This window comes from Opisthorchis viverrini (assembly GCF_000715545.1).
Source record: "Opisthorchis viverrini unplaced genomic scaffold opera_v5_3, whole genome shotgun sequence".
Classification (NCBI taxonomy): domain Eukaryota; kingdom Metazoa; phylum Platyhelminthes; class Trematoda; order Opisthorchiida; family Opisthorchiidae; genus Opisthorchis; species Opisthorchis viverrini.
Genome location: NW_008751659.1, coordinates 2,689,380 through 2,701,211, shown reverse-complemented (window position 1 = coordinate 2,701,211; position 11,832 = coordinate 2,689,380). Strand labels below are relative to the sequence as shown.

At 44.7% G+C, this 11,832-nt stretch overlaps 2 protein-coding genes across 2 annotated transcripts in view; one reads left to right on the top strand and one right to left on the bottom strand.

Moving 5' to 3' along the window:
* T265_00339 (hypothetical protein) overlaps window positions 1-11,832 on the top strand; it is a gene marked incomplete at both ends in the record, with an annotated part of 84,117 nt that overhangs the window by 39,687 nt on the left and 32,598 nt on the right. The window contains one exon of the mRNA XM_009164084.1: window positions 5,521-5,773. Within this exon, the coding sequence (XP_009162348.1) occupies window positions 5,521-5,773 (253 nt within the window). The remainder of the gene's footprint in view (window positions 1-5,520; window positions 5,774-11,832) is intronic.
* T265_00340 (hypothetical protein) lies at window positions 1,464-1,658 on the bottom strand (the record flags this gene model as incomplete). The annotated part of the gene is made up of 1 exon (XM_009164085.1): window positions 1,464-1,658. One exon carries the CDS (start codon window positions 1,656-1,658, stop codon window positions 1,464-1,466), a length of 195 nt encoding a protein of 64 aa, XP_009162349.1.

The following is an 11,832-nucleotide window of genomic DNA, read 5'->3' as shown; positions in this document are numbered from 1 at the left end:
TTTTCAACAACCTTGTGGTTGGTGTTTTACGTCCGGGACAGTTTCCTCTTCCCTTGACTTTTTTGCTCTGAAGTCCTCTCTACAGAGGCACGATGCAGGATCGAACCCTTGGTCGGAAATAAGCTTATGTGGATGGGATGTGCCTTGTTAGTCATTTGAATTCTTCAAATATGACCAAAACTGTCGAATACAACAGAACAATGGAGTCAATGACTCCATGGTCTTGAATGATTTCCTCTAAGCGAAAAACACTGATTGAAAGGAAGTTTCCTCTGCTGAGGTTTGTTCGTGTCCCGGCAGTCAGTCAATCGCTTTCACAACTTAATTTCCCTGTCGATACTACCAACGTCTCTGCATCGAATCCGCTTGCACAACCCGGTAGAATTTTAATAAACCTTAACCCTGATCTCAATCGGATTCCATTTCTCAGTGAAACAAGTTCATGTTTTGATAAACACTGTTGGCCCACAGACTGTGTTAGTCGAGTTTCAGATCCAGATTGCAGTGTGTCTGATTGTTATGCTTATTCATGTGTTTTTAACGTAATGCAATGGACTATTGCAGCACTGGGAAAGGCCTCTTTGTCCTGTGCGCGTGGGAATCCTGAAAAATGGAATACATCCAGGCTGCCTCTGATTGCTCTCCTTATTAAACCTCGTAGTCCGTTTACTTATAGAAGCAACTGTTGACAGTTCTCTTAAATTTGGCGTACAACTTCCTTCTGTGGAAGAACTTTAAACCCGTGTGTACGTACACGAAATCGCGTCACTTGACTCAAATTCCATCCAGGAACACAACCCATTAGATTATCTGATATTGTCGCCGTGCGATTCCGTAATTACTGCCGAAAGTGTCACTGCAATACTTGGTGCGTGCACCACGAAAGGCTCTGTCTTAGCATCAGAACTATCAAAATGCGTTTACCTGTCTGGGCAATCGCGCCAACATTGCGGCAACATTACTGACAGAATAACTGGTGCGATCTATAAAACTCACTCTACTTCTTCTCGACTGGGTTCGACAAAACGGTAACTGGTCGCTGGAAGGCAAGGTCTACGCCGGGACACTGTTGCCGTACTGCTGTGAAACCCAATCACTGTGTTGAAAAAAGATTGATTTATTTTGAATACCGGTACATTCAAACGGTTGCATTCGTTATGGGTTCAGAAGGCGATGCACAATCACGGTGATATCACCTTTTTCTGGGAGAAAACGTGGTCACTTAGTAGTTGTACGAACTCGACATCGACAGTTGCATGAGGTATTTCTCGATGCACAACACAGGTGACAGTCACCTGGTTATGAATGCTCGTTTGTTCGTGAAACCGATCGGGTATTTCAAACGAACGACCACTACGAAATCAATCTGGTGGGCCAAAAAAAAACAACCAGGTAGCTAAATTGATAAATCTCCTTGATGACGGCATTGTGGCAGAGGATAAATCCGGTGCTGCATGATTTCGTCAAATGTAAATGAATCTGTTGACCGTCACATCGGCTGCATCCTCGAAGTTTTCTACCCGAACAGTATTTTTGAGAGTGGGTGACTTTGGGAACAAAGCTTCTAATTTTAATTCCAATGTGAATCCAGACCAACGCGAGGCCATTTCGTCAAGGCACCCAGGAAGATGGGCGGCGCGAGTTTTCATCAGTATCATGGTTTTCGAAGTGAAGCAACACCCTAATGAAACGTCTACACCTTTTTAGGCAACTTTTTAAGCACATCTGTGACGGGCGAACGATATCTTCGAGTGATGCGTAATACCAGAACCTTCGGGAAGGCAAAAGAAAGTCGGAGCTGGGATTCTATACGGTACCATTAATGTGAGACAAATTCACAAATTATACAAACCTCGTCCAAAACAAATGATCCACTTGAACTACAAAGGTACAAACCAAAGGAGCAAACAGGCTCCCACGTGCGGCAGTTACACGTGCACAAAGTCGGCTCCAAATGGCCGGATGACCTCAAGGCCAAATGAGTGAAGTGGTAAGGACGAACAAACGTCAGTTCATGTACACATACTTAACACAAAAATGGAGCAGGGTTTGCTAATAGGGACAGAATAAATGTGAGGAATTTCAATTGTCAACGTAATGGATGATACAACACCTTTTAAGCAACTCACTCGAACTTCTGAACCATTCCAATTCCCTCAGGAAAGCTAACAGTCTGAAGAATCCACTGACCGGTGTGTTCTGCTGAAGCCACTACAAAATCGTGAAATTTACGCGAGTACTTGTGAGGTAGTCTGTCAAAAGTTGATGTAGTCCTCTGTGCCCAAAATTAATGCAGTACAAAGCAATTTTCGGAATGCAGCCATCTGGGGAGGGGACCGGCTAAGGATAAGGTGCGACGCTTGACTGGAAGTAACTTCCAACACAGCCCCCAAGTGATACCTACTGGTGAGCGTCGCCAAGTACCTCTGCTATGCAACATCGAACTCTGAGACATGATGTTTATCAATTGCCAGATGATGTTTTTTCCGCTAAAGTATGCCGTTTAGTGCTCGTTAGATTATTGAAACCTGCCTCAGGTAAATTTTACCCGGGTGAAGCTGGAGGTCGTGCAGGTCTGGTATCATGAATACAACTGTGTGTTCATGGAAAACGGCCAGTTTTTCCTACTGGTTGTCAGTATCGTTCTGGTAAGCTGCTGCTGACCCACCAAGGTCGACTCGTCAGCTGCGATCTTGTGCATGTGCAACGGATCATAGACGAAACCTGAAGGCAAAATTCATTTGAAGGTGACGTACAAGTCTCGTTTTTCGTAATTGATGCACATTCAACTCCAGTTCTTTGGCTTTCCGCTATTGAATTCCAATCATGCTAGCCGTCATGATTTCATGTGTTCGGTTGTGTCGTTCTTTCGTTTCAACAAGCGCTTCTTCTGGGTCAGTCAATTTATCTCTGGCAGGTAGATCGTTTTCAATAATATTCCCGGTGACAGTGATTCCAATGGCTCTGCGAGATGCACCAAAGCCCGAGTTTAGGTGCTTACTATAACTGCAAGTAATTGGGTGAGTAAACGGACTGACCGATTGATTCAGGGAAATCACGACAGATTGGAAAAAAATCAGAATCACTCTTACGGTGTTTTTATTCGTGGAATGGCAAGCAGCGGCGTTTTTTTTCTGAAGTAGGTCTGTCGTCAGCACCTGGGAAATGAAATCGGGTGTGTTCTATACAATTGGACGTATTAGTGAGCTGATTGATTTCCGGCATCATGGCCTAATTATCATCAAAACACCGGATTAATTCTGCTGAGTTGTGACGAGTGGCAACAAATCACCTGCTTCTCCTATCGATTGTTCGGTTAAGCTGCACCAGAATTGCGCCAGGTTTGTCTTGCGCTTCTTCTACCAGCTGATCAGTTGCCTCGCCGTCCTTTAATTGCTGAAACGGATTTAAGTTGGATAATGACACAAAGCATTGCCTGGACAATGAAGCAGGAAACGTATGTACCCACCGCAGTACGAACTTAAAGCAATAGGGCTGGAACACAGGATGAACGAACGAACGGAAACTCGATATTTGTTGAACTTAGATTCCGACTTGTTGAGCCTGTGGCGGCGACTTTTATTTACCACTGTGTCGCAGACCAAAGCGACTGTTTTTTAGCAATGTCCAACCGTATGTGCAGATGTTACGTCTTATGAGTACTGTCGGCCACTGAGGTATCCTCCGTGTTCGAGGTGGGTTTCCGCCGTTAAGGTGTTTTACCAAATAAATGCCATTAGTTTGTCGTGCTGATGACTGTAGACCTACCCGCCGCTGTTTCCCGACTCACCTTTATCGTTTTTACACCGAATGAAGGGCGCTCCGCTGGTTACACACGGAGTTCAGCGCAAACCGCGTGTGGCATCACTCATTCTGCCGTGGGTCCACTGTGACAGACCAGTCCTGAAAAAAATATCAGCGCATAGTTCACATTGTGTCAGTTTGCTCCAACGTCTTATATGAATGTCATTGTTCCTGACTTGAAAGGGACTCGAACATCCCTCAGGATGCCATTTTAGACTTTTTTTCAACGCGCTTGATATTGCGGTCAAACTGTAATCACACAACAAACTCGGTTTACAAGAGATAACTAACTCTGGTGTTCCTCAGGATGCCATTATCGCTGTTGTCCTTTCTTATATGCTAGAGACCTGTCGAACCATAGTTACCAAATTGACCCCACGTATGCGAATTAGATTGAGATAATATCTGCCCACTTTATACCTATTTTTTCTGCTACAAACGATTTTGGAAGAACCGGTAAACTGGTACAACCTCGCTACAGTGTCTTCGATTCAACTGAACTCATATCTCTCAAAATGTTTCAGCTTTTCTTCTGATGAGCTAATGGTGCCTAAGCTTCTTCTTCATTTACGTGTGTAACGAACCTCTCGGGACGAGTTGAAAATCCGTTTAACAGAACACTTAGGTTTTATTTCCACTCACTGCGACTCAAAAATACTTCTGTGCCCCATATCATCATGCCCACATTTATCACTTCTATTGTCCTGCCCTGCTCGCGGGTTTCCCCTTGTATTAACGAAGCAAATGACCTTCTAATCGCCCAATCGACTGACTATTCTTTTGGGCACAATAAATCCAGTTTCGGAATATCAAGCTGTCGCACATTGGACAAGCTTGTTACGTTACATCAATAAGGTAATAAAGTTCACTTCATAGTACCGGCTACCTCGTAGAATTCCTTCTGCTCCGATGAATACAGGTGGTCGGTTGATGATTTGGCAGGGAAGTTTGAAGGCAGTAGCCATTAGTCAACCATTAAGCAACGCTGGAAGACCCCTGCGAGAATAAATAACTTCGGCTGATAACACTGGCAGACTTGACTCAGCCACGAAATATCAAAGCCATCACCAACGATGTGTGAATGTCCTGATGAACTACGTTATCAGGATACAAGAACAATTCGGTGCCTGTGAACTGACTGAACTATCACCTCGTGTATTTTGCTGCCCATTAGCATGTTCCTTCTTCTCAGCGAATGTATCGATACCTGGCCCTAGCGAACCCGTGGTACACAGGCAGCCGAATACCTGAAGTGATCGAACTGAACGTTTGGGAAATCAGCTCAATTTTGGAAGCACTTCAATGTTGAATCATCGGGTTTCAACGGAACATGTCAAACGTATTTGCGCACAGAAAAACGAGATATCTTGTCGCCCGCTAGAGGAAGCTATTTTTAGCAGTACTATACATGTTTTGTCTAACAAGTAATCACTATGTATCCAATACTACCATTGGTTCGTCCTACATCTATTTACACATATCAGAATTCAGCACTCCAAGGGTCTCACTGGAACCTGGCGCTCTACATAATGACAGCAAGGTTTGGCTGAGAGGTTCCGCTCTTTCGATAGTTCGAATTACCGAACAATGCTAGGCTTACCTCTTCTTAGACTTCATCTATTCTTTAGAACTGAATTGGATCTTAAACGAAAACATACCATTTCAACGCATCCTACAACTACCTACATACATACCTACAACTCATTCTCCCAACAGGTTCAACTCGGACGCTGTACACGCTCGATGATGGGGCCATCAACACGTCAGACCTTGTAGCTGGTAGTGTAGGTGGTGCGCGACAAAGCCTGGTTTTCGTATTTATCGTACTGTGTCGTCTGCAGCCACAGGCAGTTATCGATTTTCTATCCAGCGTACCAGATCCTCTCGGTCAACCTGTTATGGCGAAAGTGATGAGGCTTTGGTGCGCCTGTCAACCATTCTATTTCGCCTCTCATGAAATTCGTATCAGGTTAGTTTTTATGTTCTATTTGTCACCAAGGCTACTGAGCTGTTCGCGGAGATATCGTGCATCTGTTGAAACTCTATTTCTGCTTGAAGTTGGGAACTTGTGTTTGTATGGCTTCATACAAAGCCTAGTTTGACGCATGTACTCCAAGCCTTATCTCAATCCATTAGATGGTCCTTTCGTTGCGGCTTCATTGTATAATGTGATTCCTAAATGGGTCCCGAGGCAGCTCTCCAAAGCCACGAGATCAGCGTGATAACATTACCTGCCAACGCCTGACTGGAGCATATTCACCAACCCTTACTTCACCAGCCCCGCCTCACTTTCGCTCTGCGGAGTTGAGCCTATCGATCGGCCGATGCATCCCAATGAGGCTCATTGTGATGATTCATCTACAGTGGTTTCGTGAGATCAGGTGCGATGCGTGCGTTTTTTCGAAAGCGTTTGTATCTACACAGCCTATTGTGGGTGGTCTAGCGCCTGGACCAGTGGTGTGGGAAAGTCGGTGCGCTCCAGGTTTCATCGAACTGACGTATGCGCTGATGTGTCATCAGTAGGTAAAGGGGGCTAAAATACGGTACAATTCTCATAGAGATCAAAACACAACGATTGATCAGATATCCAAGTTAAACGTTCTTCAAGTTCATGGTGGATTGAGAATAGCATATGACAATAGAATATACGCATTTCGTTGGACGCAATCGAACTGACAATGACACCTTTAGACTAATTGATGGCATTCATCGGATCACAGTATGCACGTGTGCTTTACGATAAGCATCACTTTCATTTTCCGTGGAATGTGGCAAAGCTTGTTGGATGTTGCTGCACTCAGGGCCTGAATGTTATTGATAGGCAACGGGCAGTGACAGCCCTAAGCCGCTCATGGGGTATATCGTAGCAAACAAATTGCTGATACCTTGGTGAAGGTATAATGGACCAGTATATGCTACCGGGAAAAACGAATGAAGTGCTTGAGAGAATTGCAAAAGTGAAACAAGCACGATTTGCTATTCCTGAGGGATTTCAGTCTGTGGGCTTTGCTGCTCCATGAAGGTCCGTAAAATCTCAGTATCCGTATGTGCACGCGAACCTTTGCACTTCCATTATTTCATTTTATTTGATTCACCACCAACTTTTCGCATTTCTGTTGTAACGTTCAACGATTAACTGATCTTGTTTATCCCAACGATCAAATGATTTGTCTCTGGGACCCGTCATGTGGTTCACTGTCTCGCTTATGCTAGGTCAGTGCTCGTGGATCCGCAACAATTTCGGTATAATTTACAGAGCCGAAGTTAGTGACGTTTGAAACCAGTGCCTATTTTCAAAAACGTACTCGCAGTGGTGGTGTTAGTTTGACTCCTGCTGTGACAAGGCTTCCGGCGTCACTGATTCTTCGTCACGCGAAACCTCGACTCGTGAGAATCAAGCGGAATTTTGACCAGATAGAGGCTGTGTTGACCACATCTTCATACTCCGTCTCGTCTTAGAGTGACGACACACGTACAGACGACCCACAATCCTGGTGTTCCTTGACTCTAAGACTGCGTTTGATCCCATCGATCGTCAGTGTTGTCAACTACACTTGCTTGACAGAGCATACCACAAGTCTGTGAACATAATCTGGTGCCCATATTCACGTACTTCTGGTAGTGTGAGAGTGTATGCTGAGCACTTCAAAAGATTCCCTACAAAAAGTTGTGTCCGATAAGAATGTCCACTCCATCCATTCTTGTTCAACCTCGTCGTTGAAATAATGAGGCGAACACTGGAAGGTCTTTAGAACTCCTGCGTTCAAATTGATGCTAGTGAGAACCTTGTTGATTTGGAGTACTCAGACGACATCGCCCTCATCTTTGAAGACCAAGGCGAAGCACAAGCCATGCTGAATTGACCGACCACCGTAATACCATCGTCCGGCGTGCGCCTTTCACCTTCAGTGTGCAAATTCACGCTTCAGAACGTACAGTCCCTGAAGCTACTCCCTACAACTCAAGGAGGATCACTGGATGCTGTGGAGAGTTTTACATAGCTCGGAAGTTGTGTTAGCTCTGACGAGAATGTGTCTGATGAAGTTAGCGCAAGAATCTCGAAGGGTCGAGTCACTTTGCTCATTTGCGTCACTTGTGGCGTCTAAGAGACATATCACTGGGTCTTAAGAGTTGCGTGTACCAGGCTACACTAAAGGCTGTTGTATCGCTGCGAAACTTGGCCTCTGGAGGTACTTCAGTCGCGGAAAATATCTGTTACCACCAGCTGCGGTGGCTCGGTCATGTTCTACGCATGCCAAAACACCATCTACCTCCTTGTCCCTTTCAGGATGGTACAAACCTCGAGGTGAATAGCATATGACTTTACAGAAAGGTGTGAACGAGATCACGAAGAGTTTGGGTGTTGTTGGTGTTGTACGACTTCCATGATGAGGTCCCCGTGACCCCACAATGTGTTTGGCTGGAGACATTGCAAGAAATGGCTGCTGACCGATGTCAGCAGCGTTCGTGCTGTCAGTTTCTTTCCAACTCGTCATAATACTTGACTTCGGCAGCACTATGTCCCCTCTCTCACATTTCTCTTCTTTTCACTTTAGGGCTTCAAATATAATTAGATGAACTTTATGTTTGTACAGCAGTGATGCATCAGTGTCAACACTGATGTTGCTTTCTCTGATGGTGATGAAAATGAAGATGAGTGTTCCACCCATAGCTGAAGACGACAGTTGTGCAACTACATCACTGTTACGTCTTTTCTGCACATTGATGATAATGATGGTTATTTAGAATACGTCTTTCCCGGAGCTCTGGTGTCAACAGGTTTCATCCTCACAGGCTGCGGGGTTATACTTTGCATCAATTGGCATATCCGTTGCACCGATCAAACGGTCCTTCGAGTGAGAAGTTGTGATCCCAACTCTTTTTGCCATTTATGGTTTCACTTCAGATTATTTATGTAGTATATTGTCCTTTTTTCACTGAAACACTACCGTTCGCATCAAGACATCTTGAGATTTTTTCGTTTTCGTCATCCGCTCATCGTGAAACATATGAAACTGAGAGGGGCTTCTCCGTACATCAATGTTTGTAACGTGTCCTCATCCTTGTTAAAGCCGAACGAATTGACGTTTCTTAGGTTGGCCGTACAGTTCGCAAACTCCAGTTTATTTTATTCTGTGGATCTTGCTCGATACTTGTTCTGAAGGCATGTAACACAGTGTAGTCCATTGATGTTATGCGAACCTCAGCAACAACAGACGGTTTCCAAGCCGTGATTACGACTCACACATGCAGTTTTCGGTAGATTAGGTGAACACCACACTCTGAGCTACAAATGACCAACTCACAACTTCACAATTATTCCTTCGCCTCTCAGTGACGGATTTCTGACTGGTGTTCAGGTCTGGTGAGCCTGTCTACTCTATTTATTTGCAGACTTCGTCGCAGACGCTTTCTTTAAGAGTACTCCTTCTGGTTTCAGTTTCACACACTCGACGTGCCTCTCGGGATGCCCTAGCCTCCTCGTTTTAGAAAGTATGTTGGTTGGACATACCAAGGTAGCAGACGACATACGTCAGTTTCACGAGCACCATGCAATTCTCGGGCTACCTCACTCACCACTGCGTATCTCTTTGCAGTATTTGAGACGATTAGGTCGTGATTAGATTTGAACGGTACTTCCAGATCGCTTAAGTAAGGGAGAATGAAATGTCCACTCGAACAGCGCACTTGTGAGATTTCCTCAAATCTTTAGGGAACCTTTGCAGACCGGTTCCTAAGCTTGGCTGTTGATTTTTTGTAATTAAACTGACTAATTCATATTATTCTGTTAGGCCTGCGGACTGCATCTCCCAGATAATGCACCTCAGTTTACGGATCACCTCTAGTTTGCCATTCTTCGTCAAATCAAAGTTTCTCTTGAACTGCACTTTCAATTTACCCCACACTCATTGCGACGATTGCCGTGCGTTCTCCCTACATGTAGATTAATCGATATTTGTATAAACAGTTTTCGTTTCCAGGTCTGTTGTGCAGGTCACACAACAATGTCAAGGGAGTCATGTTTGGCAGAAGTGTTCTTTGAACATGAATTTGTTAGTTTGCATCCTTGCTCATCGATTTCTCGCTCACCCGCATATTGACCTAATAATGATATCCTACATACTTGGACACCCTTGCTTTGTTCATCGTAGAACTACACATCTTGTGTGTGTGCTCTCATGTACAAAAGAATAAAGGCTGGTGAGACGTGAATACAACGTGCACACGACAACTACCACTACTACTTTCACCGTAGTTTTCGGTCCTTGCGTTGTTGTTTATCGGCACATGACTCTGGTGCTTGACGAAGCCCTCGTCGTTTTTTTCTTATCTTGGGCTTACTAGCCAAATGGTCTATGACTGTCATGGTACACCTTATTTCTATGCTACGCATTGACAGTTTAATTTCCATGCAATAGACACTCACGTTTCCGCCGGTCTTCAGAGTAACCGGTTCTCTTGGTTCTCCCTATTCTCTCCAGTATGTTGTTCTCCCATAGCACACACGATCCTAGTTTTGGTGTGTGAAGTATTCTGTATACTTTTGTTCCTCTGATATTGCCTGTGGTATGCAAGCTCCTCTGAGTTTCGCTGTCGTGGTGATTCCAGCAAACAAACTCAGCTGTGCGTATCATTCGGAGCTGTCGAGTGAGCGTTGATGGTTGCTGTTAAGTGTAAAAAGAACAGAAAGATTGGAAACATGCCAGAGACGAAACAACCAACGACAAGGTGCCAACATTTTCCAACAAGATTCGAGTGAACACATCAACCTACTTTGCAATCCCTTGTCATCACACGTAAATGACAAACAGCTATTCAATTCGGCTGGGAGGTGACAGCGTGCTTGTCACTGGGACCGATGATGTCCCATGTCCTGCAGATCACGTGAAAAGACAAATCATCGGATCCAAAATAGGAGGGCACGAACGCTAGATATGACGTCATTCTATTGGGTGCAAGCACTGTAGCCATCCGGGAATTGTTTTACCGCTTGGCGGTCGAGGCTTTTATATCACTGCTTTCCAAAGACCGACAGTCAAATCTTGCAGTTGTCGCTTCGTTTCGTGTGTATGTTGGAGAGGAGACTTCATTTAAGATCGCAATGACTAGGTTTGTGTTTTCCAATGTGAAGTACATCTAAGTACGTCACTTAAAGGACGTATCTGCAGAGGTCGCGTGCATGCACTTCTACTTTATACCTGTGAAGGCTTGACGATCCATGTTTAAGTTATTTAAAGTGTCGATTTTCGGTATCCATTGTTTACTGGCCGTGGTTTGAGTTTGGTGGAACTGTCGATCAAGCAATGAATGGTGGACTCTTTCGGCCCAGGGACTTCGTATGCCTCCGTTGGGATACATCTTACGTAAGTCAGATCAACGTTTGTGATGTTGTGCACTGTTCGAATGCGCTGGACTACACTGGAAGAAACGATGGGACAGTCGGCTAGTAACGTGGCGGAAGTGCATAACAAGTCTAACTGCATATTTAGTCACGGTAATTTTCTGGACTATCTCCAAAATGAGGCTGGTACAATAAGGTTAGAAAAAATGAAGGACATAGTCGAGTGTCAGACTCATTCGAGAACTTACATCCCGTACTTGTTATGTGTACACACATATATTAAGTTAAAAACATGCAGTTTACTGGCTATTTGGAAACCGACTACTGGTAACGTCTCCTTCCTTTTCCTTCCACACTTTCCTCCGCATCCCCGGCCCCACTAGTGGTAGTCTACTTGTAGGCCCATTTGTTAGGATTGTTGATGCCATTTGTCTCGCATCGGTCATGGCTGAGGAATCTACACGTCAGTCGGCGCCGATAGGTTCAAGCATCTCGAAATCAATCTCTAAGCCTCGATGCCCCGTTTATCTTTCTCATTTTCAAACTCGCAGGGAACCAGGAGGACAGGATGCTCCTGGCCACACGCCAGACTCCCTTATATTCGACATATATCGCGTATCGGGAACAAATGTACAAGATGCAAATACAATCGTTAAGCTAGCCATCGGGGCCTTGTCAGCAGCTGA